Source organism: Podarcis erhardii (assembly GCF_964252035.2).
Source record: "Podarcis erhardii genome assembly, chromosome: 4".
NCBI classification, from domain to species: domain Eukaryota; kingdom Metazoa; phylum Chordata; class Lepidosauria; order Squamata; family Lacertidae; genus Podarcis; species Podarcis erhardii.
Window position 1 is genome coordinate 30,706,068 of NC_138508.1, and position 17,648 is coordinate 30,723,715.

The following is a 17,648-nucleotide window of genomic DNA, read 5'->3' on the forward strand; positions in this document are numbered from 1 at the left end:
TTTATAATGCAAAAGATGTCTAAAAATAGAACACATAAATTTATGTTACATTCATACGGTTAAGAGGATACAGTAATGTCAAGTATCCACATCACAGTGTAACTGGTTATAAGATCTAACACTTGCTCTTCAAGAACTGTGCAGGTGAGTAAGAGTGCAGGGTTCAGTAGACATCGCACTTTACAATGGCTGCATGCTTTTCCAAAAATACACAAACTTAATACTCGCGTGTTCATTCGTGGTGACTTTATTTTACTTGTAAATAGAAGCTTTAAAAATGCATCTTCATGTCTGCGTACCGCACAATCCTTTTGTACCCAGCAAACTCCAGCACTGCAAGAGTCCAATGCTGCCAGAGTCAGGCTTTGTTTCCTTTGCTTTTGCCCTCGGGTGGTAGGACGGGTGCAGCCCCAATATCCACAGTAATGTTAACATACAGACGGTACTTCTTCTTTCCCAAGAGTTTGTATTCCAAAGAATTCATCCCATCATCTCTCCATGTTTTTTTAGTGTTCAGTTCAGCAGGCCTAGAGGGGAAAGTAAAGGTGGAATGATGTGAGGCAGGGACAGTAGAGAGAGAAAAATGGTAATCAGATATCAATGTTACAGGTCTAGGTTTTTCAGCAGAGATGAAGAGGAAATTTTCTAGCGTTATGAAACATGAATAGATAGGCGAATTCTTGTAAAGAAAAACTTCCAAGTAAGAGGTGCCTCACACAGGAATGTGCTACTAAGCACATGAGGCTCTTTCGGGAAATTTGGTGGCAGACTGAATACCTTCACAAGCAGAGCCTTCAATACCAAAAAGGGCAGGTGCAGCCAAAGAGCGGCATAGTTTTCAGTCTATCTGAGTGCTATGAACTAAGGGCAGTCCAGTAATCTGCTTGGTGTGCCTCTGAGCATATACAGTATCTCTCAGCTCAAAGCAGCCACAACAGCAAAGGCTGAGAAGAGTTTCTGTGTCAGATGATGTAGCTGATAGGCACCTCTGCTCTTCATTTATCTCTATTCCAGTAGAGCTGCTGGAATGCCTCAACTCTGGCTGTTGGGGAGATGTTTATCAATAAGATATTTAAATATTTTGCTCCATCCTGCTGGTAGTTGCATTGATAAACAATGAATTTGAGGTGCCAAAGACTGTAAGTCTCTACTACTTAAATATATGTCCTGGCTCAAGGGTGAGGGTGTGGTTTGATCTGGTGCGGATGCAATGTGTTACAAGCCCTGTCTGCTGGGAAGTGTAGTGCACGTAAAACCGGTCATGGAAAGAAGAAAATCTGTATTCACCTTTTAAGGTTCTGTACACGTTCAGCAGCTTGTCCATAGTCTATCATTTTGTAATGCCCAATATAAAGTGGAATGCGATCTATTCCCATTCCTGCGATAGCAATCCTTTTGAAGTGAAGAGATGGTGAAAACGTTAATTTACGAGCCTAAGTACATGCATTTCAGAACATTTCTCCATAAAAATGGCAAAATCAAGGCAGACGGCAACAAAGGTGAAATGGTTAGGACTGGCATATTCTAAGGGTTCATGATTGTCAATTATTTTTTGTCTAGCAGTGACACAGACACAAGATGGCTGGATAATTTGCTCTTGGTGGGTGGAATTATATAAGATCAGGCCAGCCGTTTTCGTTCTTGTCCTACCTTGGGTGCATTGCTGTGCCTCTGCTCAAAAATGGCTCACAAAACCCGAAATAACAGATTTTAGCACCAGCCTCCACTCTGTATCAGGGTTAGGGTTAGCAAACCAATTCTTTGAAGTTCAATGTGATGAGCTTCAATGCTGTTCCTTAGAAATGGTTTTTCCTTTTTTTGAAAGGGGGGCAGCCATACGAGTAACATTGTCCTAATACAACCACATATGCTGACAATGGCTTCACGGCCTCAGTGGCCAGTATGAGAGCCTATCAGGCTGGTGATGCCGTGTCAGATTTCTCTGTTTCAACTGCACTGGGCCAAAGTGAGAACTGCAGCTATCAAGTCTACATTCCAAAATACTTTCCCATCTGCTGTTCTGCACTATTTTAAATTATTTATCATTCATTAACAATTTTTTAAAGGAGGAATTAGAGAAGGGGGTCTTTGGTGTCACAATAATTATTAGGCACCATAGAATCACAGGAGGAGATCCTCAGGAATGGTAATTAATAATAAAATGGAGAAATGGGGAGCATGAAGGGCATAAAAACAATTTGGCATCACACTAGAGTTAGTCAATGTTAACACATTTTTAACAACTAGAAAAAGGGGGGGATAATTTTGCCTTTCAACAAAAATAAACAAATTTGGGGCCATCTTGAGGGGCACAAAACATGGGGCGGGGAGGCCTGGATACCGCCCACAGGTTAGTCACCTTTACTTTGAACAGCGGTTAGAACAAAGTGTTCCATTTACATTTTCATATTCTGTCAACCATGTTTGGGAACAGAAAAACGCCCGGGAAAGATGAACAGAAATTTCACAAGACTTTGCCACATTCATGTTTGATAGGGCTGATCTTTGCTCAAACTAGCAACTGGCTGACATTTAATTCAACTCCCAGTAAGAAACCACCTTGTCACCTTGCAGCCTCCTGTACACATCCCAATCTAAAGTCTTTTTAACTGTCTGCAAAGGTTTGTATGGGTGCCCTTTTATCTCAGACAGCAATCTTCTACCCTTTATCATAAACTGCTTTGGAAATTCCTAAGCAGCTTGTCACATGGTACAAGGAGTTTGGATTTAAAAATAAACAAACAACAGTTCCCTGCAGTGCAGCTTCAGGCTTGTTTATAGATTCTTGCACCGTAGAGCCCCATCCTTGGAATAGCAGCTTTCAGAGGACGCTTTTCAAATGTTCTGCCATTTCAGCCAACTTTTCTCACACTTTTCTAACTAAAGGTGCAAAACAGTGCTTCTTTGAATGGAAAACACATTCCACACACAAAAGGGCATCTTTAAATCCAACCTATCAAATGAAGTAATTACCAACCACTTTCTGAACAGAGGTCCTATTGAGCGATGGAGAGCTCTCACATTATTCTTTTAAACAGGCACAACTTAACTGTTGTTATGTTTGAATTTATCACAACCTTTTTCAACGCCTGTTCCTCAATAGTACCTTTCAGCAATGTCATCATCTTCACCATCTTTGTCCCAGAAGGTATTTGGAAACCCATTTATCTTCATGTAATGCTCTGGGGTCAAAGCAATTACACCACCAAAAAAGGACCAGTATGGGAAACTACAAAGAAAAATAAACCTAGATCAGTTTACAAAAAAATAATAATATTGCACTGCACTGTGGAAAGCAAAGAGTACATGTGTCTGGCACAACAAACTAGAATACTTTTATTTTTCTTTGGTCCTACATGGAGCATCAGGACACAATGACTTTCACATTCATGCAAGTTTAGTGCTCCTGATGCTGTACCAGAAGTGTTGTGAATACAGGGAGTATTAGTTCTGGAAAAAGTTCAAGACTTCAGTATGCTTAAAAACATACCTTCCAAGTTTCTTCTCTCTTACATCTCAAGGTTAAGGCCATGATTTAAGCATGCTTAGAAGTAAGAAAATACCAGAAGACAGTTTTTCCTTGCAACAGAAACAAAGCACTTTGGAATGTGCTTCCAATGAACACCAGGAAGGCACTTGCAGTATTGGCACTTACACACCTGCTTAAAACTCATCGGCATTCCTGAAGGGTGCTGTGTTGATGTATTAGGCTTATCTAATGTATTTTCTACTTGTTTTATGAAGAACATTTTATTGTTGATTGTATGCTTCTCACTGCCACATTTTTTTCTAAAGGTTTGTTGTATTTGCAAATAAAAATAAATTGCAAATAAATTCAATGGGATTTACAATCCCAAGTCAGATTGCAGTTCAAAGTGTCATACAAAAGAAGCGCATGCAGGAGAACACCTGTGTGGTTTTATGCTCCGTACCCTAATCCATATGCACGCAATGTTAGAAAGGGAAAATGAATAGACGTATTCTGTCCAATTGCTTCATAAAAAATGAAATTGCCAGAACCTGCAAAACTGCTGGTTGACTGCAAAGCACTTGGCCCAGTGTTAACCCTTATAATTTTTAAACAATTATTATTTAATAAATTCATTTTAATTTGTACTATTTACATTTTTGTACTACTTGTGTTACATTTCTTCTCCTCTCTCCTGCCTGCCCCCAGCCAATGGTAATATGGGCCTAGTATACCTTTTCCTTGGGATATTTATTACCTGTAGTATAACTTGTCAATAGCAGTGGACAGTTGTTTGGGGAAATAATCATCACAGGCATAAACATTATAATCATTCTCTGGAATGAGGTCCACATCATGCAGAAGCAGGCAGTCCCAGTCATCGTCTTTCATGGCCTCGCGGACTCCAACGTTAAGAAGCTTTGCTCGGTTAAATGGGCCACTTCCAGCCTGAAAAGAGAAAACGAAAATCAGCCTTAGAACACAATGATGAATTGGTTAGAGGGCGCTCATAATATATTGTGCTGCTTTTGTGACACTGAGATATTCGGCATGCTTGGCGTATCAATCAGTTGTTGAAGAAACTAGTTTGCAGTCCAGCAACTGTGAGGAAAGACAAAATTAGTGGTTAGAAAGGGATCACCACCTCACACAAGCAGCTGGACTATGGGATGAGAGATAAGGAGGCTAAAATAAGGGTGAAGAATAGCTATTAAGTAAAGAAGAACATGAAGAAAGGTAAGTGGAGAATGAGGATCTGAGGAAATGGAAGAAGCAAAATGGAGCTAATAATCACTGGACCAAGATTGCCAACATTTCAGGACTGGAATATGTTAACAGCTGTAAAGTGTTTACATGGTTAATAATGAGTGTGATGACCACAAAATTTGTAACATACAAGCCTGATATCAAGCCTGATATCAACTGTACACATTCACACCTAGAAATGAAAAACAACTAATTAACCCCTCCACAAATGGCCTTCTCTTCAGTACTTCCCTTTTGTTTCTGATCTTTACATGTGATTTTATTTTTTATTTTTTTAAATCCCCAGAAGATCACATTATTTTCATAGAAACATCCATAGGAAGAGTTTGGACTAAGCAGCACTCATAGCATGTACTCCATCTGGCATAAAAGCAGCATGGCTGATTAGAAGATTAACCACTTGCAATTTAGAAAGCAGCAGCATCCTTGACATTTCAACTTTTTTCTCCACAGAAGATTCTACGTAAAGCAGATTTTGATTTTATGAGGAGCACTTTATAGACAGCCGTATATCGAAACTGCAGGCACACTCCCATATTCTGTACTTATCTGACCTTTGCGTTAGCTCATTTTATTAAAAAAAACATGTTAAAGAGACTTGCAGCGTGCCTTTGGTTTGGCTTACCTGATGAATCAAGTAGATACAGTAGTTAATCTGCTGACGCTGAAGGAAGGGATGGAGATAATAGAGGAAGTGCTGCAAGTGTTTCTCGTGATTCTTGTGTGGCACAATGACAGCAGTTTTGTAGCGAGCCACACAGTGTGGAGGGCTGTAGTGACCGCCTGACTGGACATACGGGTTTTTGCTGATGATCGTTTCTTCACTGGGTAGTGTGTCAAATGTGACGGCTAAGGGTCCAACTGTATGAGAAGAAGGGTTAAGTGGGGGAGTTTCAGAATAAGTTATTCATGGAGATAAAGTTTCCTACGAGGATAGTTGGTGGAGCACAGGTGCTGATTTAAACATTTTTCTTCTACAAGAATGAGTGTGGGAGGCTCTGGCTGGGCTCAGACATAACTGACTAAACCACTAATTAGCATTAGGAGAGCAAGCCTTTCCAAGCCTCAGGCTTGTGCATTTCCCCTCTCCTCTGATAAGGATGCAGAGGAGATTAGAGGCTTCTACTTCCATTTAAGATTAACAGGTTTAGCATTCCATCCAAACCCTAAACTATGGCTAAACTAAACCAAAGCAAGCCAGCTTCATAAGAGTACAATTTGATTTGCAGCTTGCCTGAGCTTAGATGCCCCCAGCAAGCTGATGGTAGTTTAAAATGAATGCTTCTTTGCACTTGTGCAAGGATGAGTGCATGATCCCAAGGCTCATCCAAACAAGGCCATTATGTCAGAACGCAAAATCAATTAGAGACAGGCACAAATCACGCAATCCCTTGCAATAAGAAGCTAGTCAACTGCTTTCTTACAAACTCTAGGTAGTTTTTAAATTCCAGCATGTTTTTATATAAGTACTTCACAGAAAATATATTTAATTGTGGAATCAGTACTTAATTTGCCTTTAAACAGCAAGAGCTATTAAGTATACAATGCAGCTTCCTTGGGTCAGTGGGGTCATAGCACTTCAATTAACATTTTTAAATTAAAAGTGTTCCATTTTCACAATCAATAGCAGCCTTGAAACCAGAGGCTGGTATAAAGCTATACATTGACCAACTCTATTTACTATTCTGAGGGACTGATCCTTCTTATGCCAAGGGAACACCAATTGCTATGCCAGCACGCAGTTGAATATGACATTGCACCAGCACAGCAAGGACACTACAACTAAATTGCATATATAAGCTGGTTTAGAGTGAAGGAGGAATGGATTTACTGCAGACTAGAGCAGTGTTTCCCAACCTTGGGTCTCCAGCTGCTGTTGGACTACAATTCCCATCATCCCTGACCATTGGTCTTGCTAGCAAGGGATGATGGGAGTTGTAGTCCAAAAACAGCTGGAGACCCCAGGTTGGGAAACGCTGGACTAGAGTATCCCCATACTCTAATCCTGTATAGAAAACAAACATTGGTTCCTTTAACTCAAGCAGATCCAATGTACAAGGAAGAAATGGAAAACAAGAAGAGCATACAGTGGTACCTCGGGTTACAGACACTTCAGGTTACAGACTCTGCTAACCCAGAAATAGTACCTCGGGTTAAAAACGTTGCTTCAGGATGAGAACACAAATCGCGTGGTGGCGGTAGCAGGAGGCCCCAATAGCTAAAGTGGTACCTTAGGTTAAGAACAGTTTCAGGTTAAGAACGGACCTCCAGAATGAATTAAGTTCTTAACCCGAGGTTCCACTGTACTGTGTGACTTCCTTCATGCATCCACAGGAGACAGACCACACTGGGACAAGCACTGCGAGTAACAACACCTGGCCACACTATTTGTTGATCACTTTTAACAGCTGAATAAATCACATACAGTGGTACCTCAGGTTAAGTACTTAATTCGTTCCGGAGGTCTGTTCTTAACCTGAAACTGTTCTTAACCTGAAGCACCACTTTAGCTAATGGGGCCTCCTGCTGCCGCTGCGCCGCCGGAGCACAATTTCTGTTCTCATCCTGAAGCAAAGTTCTTAACCTGAAGCACTATTTCTGGGTTAGCAGAGTCTGTAACCTGAAGCGTATGTAACCTGAAGCATATGTAACCTGAGGTACCACTGTAATTAGAATGGTCTGGAAAATAAGAATAAGTTATGCAGAACAAGGGGGATTAAACGGTTCAAGATATTCAGTTGGCTTCATGGGAAGGAAAAGGGTAGGAGGAGAGCATAGGAAGTCAAACCACATTTATTTAAGGCATATAAAATTAAAGTTAACATACCTAATAATAATAATAATAATAATAATAATAATAATAATAATACCGTGCCCATCTGAGTGGGTTGCCCCAGCCACTCTGGGCAGCTTCCAACAAACTCTCTAAACTAGGAGGGATCAGATCTGCTGATTCAAGAGGAAAAGGCAATTACAGTTCTCAGTAATAGTAATGGCAGGGGAGGACTTTGGTAATATGGTGCCCTGGGCAAGGACAGAATTTGGCACATACCCCCCCCCAAAAAAAAATATTCCTTAACTTCACAATAATTCCTTTTAGTGCTGTTGCTTTTTAAATGGATCTTCTCAGTAGGTGCCTGTATAAATATAGGTTTTATTATCATTTTTATTATTTTGTGCTCCCTCAGCTCAGCGCCCTGTGCAAAGGAACTGCCTGCGCCACACTACAATCCAGCACTGGTTATGGCCATGGTTGGTGCAGAAGACTTCATTGGTAACTAAGCAGATTATACTGATGATTCAATCATGGGTACACTCATCTTCTCAAAAAGCAGCACAGCCTACTACAAACCTTACCCTTCAAGAATATGGAAATGAAGTTATTTCTTCTCACTACTAATGAGGACCCTAGACATTTACTGCATACAAAAGCAAAGAACACCATCTCTTCCACAACCTGACTACACTATTTGGATTGAGTCAGCTATTACCTTTTTTTTCCTAGACAAGGGTTGAAAGATTGACAGTGTCACTTTTTCAAATGTGTGAATTTCATTACTGCAAATCTACTGCTTTCCCATCAGGAGTCACAGAATGGCAACTATACTTTGTCTGGCTCCTATTTGCTGATATTGCCACTGCCGCACAGAATGATTTACACAAGCTTTATCAAAACCAAATGAATGCTGCCTAGAATATAGTACCATCACAACTCCCTCTCATTTCACTCCCCACCTTATAATATTGGCTTGATCGGAATGTAATGAGAAGAGAGAAGAAATGGGGAACTTATAGTCCTCCAGATGTTGCTGAACCACAACTCAGGTCATATCTGATGGGAGGACTGGGACTGATGGGAGTTTGAGTCCAAGTCAGCCTGCTTTTGCTAAGATTAAACACAATTTGGGTTTGGATGACACAGCAAGCTGGAGGTTATTCCAAAACAGTACTAAACAATTCTGAACTCGCCGTCATGTGGAAAAAACACAAGCCAAGGGCGATGATTTCGCTGCAAAGAAAGAATTGGTCAACTGAAATCATAGTGATGTTGGGCGATGGACAGGTGAGAGGCCTGCCAGAGTTGGGGGACGGACGGACAAGGAATCGCCCTGTCAGCCAGATCCTGTTCCCTACTCCTGTGCTAGACTATGGTGAGCATTATGTCAAACCAGTCCAGCAGTAAGAAAAACAGGCATTGGAATAGACAACGCAAGCACAAGAGCCAGTTCCCTACCCCTGTGCTAAACTATGGTTTGGCCTTTGACCTTGGATATTCAAGAATGTCAACAGGAGAAGCCTTATGGACTGCATTTTCTAAGATAAGCCACTTGTTGGAACAGCTTCATAAAAAGATGGATGCTATGACTACTAAAATTGACATTTTGGAACCAAAAGTGAGCACCAATACAGAAATTATTCAGGATTTGGCACAGGAATCTATTTCAACAGGACAGATTGCTGAAAAGGAGAAGGAGAAAGTTGCTGTTGTCGAACCTAAAGTAATACAAGGGGGAGCCTTAGCCTTACAGAGGCAAATTGAGGACTACAAGTTGAGGCCCTTTATGATTGAGACTAGAAAAAGTCAGATTTTGAAGATCGGAGCCTGGCCTGGACTAGAAAAGGAAAGTTGGAAAGATCCCTCTATGCAGGGATTAACTGACTTTTGGAATATGGACTTGGGTCAGGAGGAGATTGGAGTTCTGGGGGCCTTTGGATTTGGAGGAATTTTGAAACATGTCCGGAAATACTTTATGGATCCTAGTTTTAATTATGGAAATCTGGCTGACCTGTCGAGAAGGAATAAAAGTATCGTTGGATTGGAGTTTCCCCGAGATCTGCTCTTTAGCATAAAAGAATATGAAGAAGACTGGCAGAAGGGACGTGGAAAAGAGTTAAGAGCCTCAGACATAAGATCTCCAGGTTGATGGACTGTATGGAGTTGACGGAAGTGGCTGGTAGAGTCTGAGACTGGGGAGAGGAGATGGTGGAAGATTGGAAACTTAAAGTCTATATATAGAAATATTGTAAAATTAATGAGTGATAGAAAAATGTTGGAAGGAAATTTTATGGCTTTAGCTGAAATGCTATAAGGAGTTAAGCTTAAATAAGTATACTAATTTTAATGGAAATAAGATTAAAAATATGTTAAGACATATGATAGAAAATAGAGAAAGTTGGAACAGTGGCGTAGCGTGGGGGGCGCAGGGGGGGCCGGCCGCACCGGGCGCAACATCTGGGGTTAGGGCAAATCCACGGGTTAGGGGGCGCAAATCCACGGGTTAGGGGGCGCAAATTACTTGCCTTGCCCCGGGTGCTGACAACCCACGCTACGCCACTGAGTTGGAAAGGAATTGCTGAAACAATTAATGGAAGTGGAATACAAAGAGGGAGGTGAGAGGAGGTCAATGATACAAGGGAATGAAAGATAGAATATGGAAAAGGTATGATGTATTTTTTTAAATTGTTTTTGTTTCGTTTGGTTTGGTTTAGTTTATTGTGTTTAATTTGTTAAGGTTGTGTTTTGTATTGTTTATGTATTGTATTGTTTTTTCTCTTTTTTGTTCTTTTTTTCCCTTTTGTCTTTTTTCTTCCTTTTCTTTTTTGTAAGCTTTAAAAGTAATAAATATTATTTTTTTAAAAAAATAAACAAACTATGGTTTGGCCTTATGTCAAAACCAGTACAGCAGTAAGAAAAGCAGTCATTGGAGCAGATAATGCAAGCACAAGTCCAGAGTCAGGCAGTTATTCAGAAGTAGTTACTGAAAAAGATTAAGTTTTTAAAAATAGCAGCATGCAAGATAAGAGGTACTGGGTGCTAATATCTAGCACACTGAAAAACATCTTAAGATGAACAGCAATTGTTGAAAAGGATAGCTACTTATAGCAAAAGCAACTGCTTCCAATGGAGGATTAATATAGGAAAGTAATGCAAAAAGAACACAATCCTACAACCCAAAATACAAAAGCAAGTTCACCAGCCAAATTAACATAGGGTTTCTTAAATTTCAACAACAAAGGCAAAAAGTTAAAAGGACAATCAAAATCCCTTGTCAGACTAATGTGGACTGAGTCTCAAATGCCTTATGTATAAAAGGTCCAAGTGTTGGGCAACATTTGTCAGATCAGATTAAGATACTGTACACCAATGGAGCTTTGCTCATGAGGTAGCTTTAATAGCAAAGCAATACAAAGCCAAAGTTGTGTATCTGCTGTTGTATGGCAGATGTGTGAGTATGAATATTTGGAAGACCTGGGAAGACCTTTGAAATCATCAAAACCCAAGTTATGCAGAAAGTCAGATCATTGACTGCCCCTGTAGCATGCAGCTATGACATCACCTGAAAGAAGGGAACAGTTGCTAAACCTGTCCCCCAGGCATAGCCTGGAATGCCTGAAAATAAATTTGTGCTTTTGTGCCTGCATTTTGAGGATATAAAACTGAAATCACTCCTGAAGTAAACTGCCTTACTTTCATTAGTAATGCATAATGGGGGGGGGCAGTAAATACACACAGTAAAGTACTACCTTTCTGATAAAGTCAAAACTTCTTTTACTGATTTAACAACACAAAATGTATAATTTATTACCTAATTAGCATATCAAATTGTATTATCATACAATCATAGAGTTGGAAGGGACCCAAGGGTCATCTAGTCCAACCCCCTGCAATGCAGGAATCTCAGCTAAAGAATCCATGGCAGATGACCATCCAACCTCCCCTTAAAATCCTCCAAAGAAGGAGAGTCTGCAACCTCCAGAGGGAGACTGTTCCACAGTCAAACAGCTCAAACACATGGGTCCACTGGAAGGTCATCCAATATCAAATCAATGTTTCCTGTAGTAGCCAAGGTTCTCTTAGCACAACAAACCAACCATTTATCAAACACATAACAAAGACAATCCCCAGCCAGTCAAGGACAGAAACAAAAGTAGTTGATATAGCTACAGGTTTTTATGATGCTGTTTGTTGACTCAAAAAAGGAAGCACATACATTGTTTAATGGATATCCTGCAATTCCAGCGCTAGAAAATACAAGCCAACAGGTGTAATTTCCCATCAAAATTCTATATTCTAAAAGAATGATATAATATTTGAAATGAATGCTACTATGAAAGATGCTTTCACACATCGGTCCCAGTATAATAACCATCCCACATATAGGTAAAGCAATCCTAAAACCCAATCAGCTTAACTGGAGAGATAGAATGCAGCAGGTTTCCCTCTACCCAGTCCTGGCAATGTGGGGTGTGCTCTGTGAACAAGGTGGATCCCACTGCACCCAGCTGAGGTTCTTATGGAGCCTTAGTCAGTCCAGCTACTACCAATGGGCCTGATCCAGGCCCCTCTGCAACACCAGCCAGGAGCTGGCACAGTGAAAACTGGAAATTTTACTGTGTGTCCTTCCTTATCCCTGAGCAGTACAACCAGGAAATGGAAGAGATGGTGGCTCCACTACTTCATGCAGCCCTGCTGCTCCTAAGTGCGAGTTAGGATCACAGCCAAATACAGCTTTCATGTGCAACTCAAATCATTAGGATGCATTACCAACATCAACCTGCAACAATACATACCCAATATTGGTGACTCAGTGCAGTACCGCATATTTGCCTTATCAGGAGCAGGAGTGAACAAACTGAGATTTGTATAGACATCCTCTGTTTTTGAATAGTCCAATGGGCGAGGTAGCGGAAAAGAAGTCCGATATACAGTTGAATTGCTGCCTCGGTACAGGATCAAGATGAATATTGCTTGAAAGATTATCAAAAAAAGCAGAAAGCAGGGATTTTCTACTCGAGAAAGGGACATTTTCTTTCCAAAAGCCATACTTAGGCTAAACACTTAATTCTTCAAGACACACCGACATTTTAACTTCATGGGTACAGTGCAATGGAACAGTAAATGTTCTCAATGGGCAGCTGAATAAGGGAGCTAGCATCTTTGGAAAATGCCCAAATTTTTCACAGGATATAATGCAACCTATATTATTACTGCAGATCAAACATCTTAGATTTTAAACATCTTCTGTGCATCTTTATCCATTCTTCTATTATTCAATCTGCAATTAAAATGAGAAAAGCAATAAAAAGGTGCTAACAATACATTTGACTTCTAACTGGATATAATGGCATATAAACTATAACTAGGAATACTGTTTTAAAACTGACAATTGTTTGACCTCTTCCATGTTAGGTGGTCCCAGGTTAATCTGGTGTCTCCAGTCAAAAGCAGCTCAGGTAACATGACTATGAAATCCCTCTGCCAGAAGCTTAGAGAACAGTCACCAGTTCAGCTTGTACAAGCAAATATAACCAATACTGTACTAGCAAGTGAATGAAAGGCAGCTTGATGAAACTGAGCTACCGGTAGATAGATAAAAGGGCTGACAGCAGAAGCAAAGTGGGAGGGCTGTGACTTTCAATTCATTTACGTATTTAATTTATATAAATGTATGAGCATTTATTGGGGGCAATCACCTGTTTCCCACTTGCCACTGTGGAGTGGAACAGTTTCAAAATGCTGGTATTTAAAATTACGTTTTGGTGCAGATCCCGACCTCCACACTTCAGATTAAATTCTGGGTTTTTAGCCAATACATTTTCTTTCCATTACTGAAACTCTTGTTTCAGGAGAAAGATTAACCCAAGCATAATTATTACATATAATACAATAGGTTCTAAAGCAATATTGCAATGCAGAGTACTCCTATTCAGGGTTCCAGTCAGTTGGCCAGGCCCTCTTTCAGGAATCAGAACAAACTATTTCTCCTCCCAACCCTAAGTTTTATGTTTCTCTTTTCCAACTGAGACTCAGCATTCTTTGGCAGCTAAGCATAAGTCAGTCAGTGTGTTTGCCTAGATTTAAAATTTTAGAAACTGTGAAGCCCAGGCTTCCAATTCAGTGAGAAATTCAAATATATTCAATACTTACTTAATTATTTATCAAACCTAAAGTTGTTTTGCTGCTTTAACAATACAAAATACATAATTTAACACTTAATTAGCATAATATTATACTTATTTGGCATTTTTCTTAATTTTACAAAGCAATGCTATGTATTCTTATTCAGAAGAACAGCCCATTTTGCAAAGTGCACGTAAATGCAGTATACGACTGGACCCTTACTTTTGTACAAGCAAATATAACCAATACTGTACAGTACTAGCAAGTGAATGAGAGGCAGACTGCAGCACCCTATGCTACTTAAAACACAGGCATCTTAATTTTTGCCACCTGGGACATAGGCAAATAAAACTTGAAAATAGAAATTACAAATGTTGTAGTAAACAAGCAAACAAAATACATTACTTGGGAAGAAACCGCATTGCATACTCACAATATTAAGGACTGGCAGCATATTTGGGTATCAAGATAAACTTGCAACAACAATGAAAACACTGAGCACACCTTGCATGAGTGCTCACAGGAATTATCATTTTCTAACACAGTAAAATAGATTGTTCTACATAAAACCATTACAAAATGTGTTTTAAGTAAACTGTTGTCCTCATCCAGAAGAAAAAAAAAGAATTATTAATAATATACAGTGGTACCTCGGGTTACATACGCTTCAGGTTACATACGCTTCAGGTTACAGACTCCGCTAACCCAGAAATAGTGCTTCAGGTTAAGAACTTTGCTTCAGGATGAGAACAGAAATTGTGCTCCGGCGGCGTGGCAGCAGCAGGAGGCCCCATTAGCTAAAGTGGTGCTTCAGGTTAAGAACAGTTTCAGGTTAAGTACGGACCGCCGGAATGAATTAAGTACTTAATCCGAGGTACCACTGTATTTTCTCATTGCTGTTCTCACATATTGTCATTTTTATTGGCTAAGCAATTGTACTTTATGGCCTTTCTTGCTGTTATATGAATTATTATGGCAGCTGGGTGTTTTGAACTACTTGAATATAATCCCAGTAGTGCAAGAGTTTTAGTGTGGTTCACTGCTAGCTGGTTGACTCTCTCCATTCATCTGAGACCAGGTGTTCTTTCAACCAGACAGGGAAAGCTGAATGTAATTTGATCTGGCACTCAAAACATGTCCTAGGTCACTGAAACGAGAATGACTGTTCTTTCAAATCGTCTTTGACTCTCAGAGTTTTCAAAATCCAGAACGCAGTATCCTTGAAGCACAGGGGAAATACTCAGTTGATCTTATAGAACAGTATAGCACACTATTAGAATATCTCATGCCTGAACCCCAGATACTGGTTTTAATATCAGGAGTCAGTCATGGAACATGGGGGTGGGGAGGAAATCAGACAGATCGACACAAAGATTTTCAACCATATGCAGAGACTTTTCACAACCGCTGAGAACCAGCAGGATTGGTGGGGACGTCTTAAAGGAGGTAGAAGAGCCCTGCCATCTCACCTTTTTCATAGAAATTCGTTCATTTTTTTTTTTTCAAAATATGGTCCAGCCCCCCAGAAGGTCTGAGTGAGCCGGCCCCCTGTTGAAAAAGTTTGCTGACCCCTGGCCTACACTCTACAACAGAATGGAATAAACTTTCTACTGACAGTGGGGGGGGGGGCGGAGAGATAGGAGAAAATCACAAGGGGTAAGAAGTTGGCTTCCCACCTCTACCTCTACCCACATAGAGCAGTCTTGAGCATATTTTTCTCTCAGAAGTGGCGCTTCTAAGTGTCCTTAGCAGTCCAGCCATAATGTGGTGCTTGGGGGGGGGGGGAAGCTTCAGAAGAGGGTCAAGCAAGCCCCTGAACTGTGCTACCGGAAGGGAAAATAGAGAAATAAGAGGAGAGGCCAGCAATCAATCTACAGCAGGGGTCAGCAAACCTTTTCAGCAGGGGGCCGGTCCACCGTCCCTCAGACCTTGTGGGGGGCCGGACTATATTTTTTTGGGGGGGGGGATATGAATGAATTCCTATGCCCCACAAATAACCCAGAGATGCATTTGAAATAAAAGCAAACATTCTACTCATGTAAAAACACCAGGCAGGCCCCACAAATCACCCAGAGATGCATTTTAAATAAAAGGACACATTCTACTCATGTAAAAGCAAGCCGATTCCCGGACCGTCCACGGGCCGGATTTAGAAGGCGATTGGGCCAGATCCAGCCCCCAGGCCTTAGTTTGCCTACCAATGATCTACAGTATTGTGCTATTGTGCAAAACAGGGAGCTTGTGCATTCACACTGGAAGCCATTTTTGGATCTTCCATTAGGCCCAGGTAAAGCTGAGTGAGAGCTTCCTATTGAACACAACTGAGAACCTCGGGATTTTACCATAGCAGTGAATCAGTAATCCTCTAGCCGGTGGGGCAGGAAGGATTTTCTTCTAACCTGTATGCTTGCTATGGTGGCTATTTCATCATGACATCCTGCCTTGACCCTGTTCGTACACTGCTTTGTGAGTCCTCAAAAAGTGACTAAAGCTGCTTTTAAATAGCGAACCCCTCACAGGGCTTTTGCAGCTCGGATCTTCTTCTACGTGTGTGTGTGGCAGTGGGGGAACCCCTTATTAATTTATTTCTCACAAACATGGGCATAGCCAAATTAATCAAAATCAATACAAATCTGAAGTCCCCCACCCTTACAAAAGTCAGCCACCACTAGCAAAAATCCTGGCTATGCCATTTTTAAAAATCGCGTACCAAGGCCAGTAACACAGCCTGTTATCCCCACAATGTGTGTCTGAGAGGGATTAAGTCAGCGTATGACAGTTTGGACTCCTTTATGATCATTATTATTGCCAACCAGAACTGTGACGTTTCGCATTTTTCCTCTGAGGAGAAAACAACCGCGGGGGGTGAGGGTGGAAGAGGAGGGCTGAGAAGCGGACACAGCAGCGCTGGCAGAGGCGGGTTAAGTTTCACTTAACCCCCACCCAAAGGCTGCTGCAGTCGAGGAGACTTTGGAGAGTCGCTTAACTCACTCTATGGGACAAAGGGCAACTTTATATGTCTTGACTTCTTCCCCAGCCCCCGGCCTGCTTGGGTTCCCGGCCCCAACCCGACACCTCTTGACGGTTCACACGAAGCCCCGTTCCCTCCCCCCCCCAACCCACCCCGCTTCTCAGAGAAGCGTGACGAGCGAACAGGTGCCGCCGCCGCCGCCGCCGAGGGCGAGAGATGGGGCCGCTCACCTGCCCGCCTGAGAGAACGCGCGTGTGCAACACTTCCGTCCAGAGGGCTGTCGTCGGGACCCGCCCACCTCCTCGCTTCATCCCCGTGTTTTTTTGCATAACAAGGGTTTCTAGGACTACAGCTCCCGAGATGCAACGTGACGCCTAGGCCCTCTCGGTGGGGTGAGCGTTGCATGCTGGGAATCGGAGTCCACTAGGGCTCCTGCCTTGCTGTAGTCTATGGAGAAGGAATCGGCGCCTGTCAGACGGACTCTCTCTCTCTCTCTCTCTCTCTCTCTCTCTCTCTCTCTCTCTCTCTCTCTCTCTCTCTCTCTCTCTCTCTCTCTCTCTCAGAACTGACTCCTCTTCAAGCGAATCCTTCCCTCTCGTTCTCTAAAGAGCAGAGAAGAGATTAAAATCTGAGAAGAAAATAATATTTAATACAAAAGCAGCAGCACAGTGTCAAAGTGGACGGAAGAGCTCTGCTGGATAGGAGCAAAGGCTGATCTCTCCCTATCCACCTTCTGCACCTCATACAAAATTTTATATCACATTCATGCCACATACTTGGTTTTTTCTTCTTCTTATCTAAAAAGCCTCAGATGCAAAATGCCCTTAAAAGCCATTTCCCCTCCCCATAGGGAAAGTGTTCTACCCTCCACATTATATTGGCTGCCCTGTTTTGCAACTTTCGCTGTGTGTTGCAAAACATAAGAGATATAAGTTGCACAGCTCTCGGGGCTATTACAGTGTGAGAGTATCGACATTTCATAGCAGAAACATAACAATTCATTTTATGCCTTTACATTAAAAGGAAAAGTTGAGAAGCAG

At 41.4% G+C, this 17,648-nt stretch overlaps 1 protein-coding gene across 4 annotated transcripts; it reads right to left on the bottom strand.

Annotated features, from left to right (window-relative positions):
- Positions 1 to 231: 231 nt before the first annotated feature.
- On the bottom strand, positions 232 to 17,048 carry LOC309341134 (beta-1,4-galactosyltransferase 3-like). Of its 4 annotated transcripts, none has more exons than XM_081860628.1 (7): positions 16,839 to 16,974; positions 12,308 to 12,792; positions 5,361 to 5,596; positions 4,227 to 4,417; positions 3,107 to 3,229; positions 1,288 to 1,392; positions 232 to 527 (listed from the first exon to the last, which is right to left on the bottom strand). In XM_081860628.1, the coding sequence occupies exons 2-7, from the start codon at positions 12,558 to 12,560 to the stop codon at positions 359 to 361; spliced, it is 1,077 nt and encodes a 358-aa protein (XP_081716754.1). In that variant the 5' UTR covers positions 12,561 to 12,792; positions 16,839 to 16,974; the 3' UTR covers positions 232 to 358. The 4 variants fall into 4 exon arrangements, with proteins under 4 accessions (XP_081716754.1, XP_081716756.1, XP_081716755.1 ...); XM_081860630.1 differs by lacking the exon at positions 16,839 to 16,974 and adding an exon at positions 16,761 to 16,812; XM_081860629.1 differs by lacking the exon at positions 16,839 to 16,974 and adding an exon at positions 16,348 to 16,544.
- Between the last annotated feature and the right edge of the window lie 600 nt (positions 17,049 to 17,648).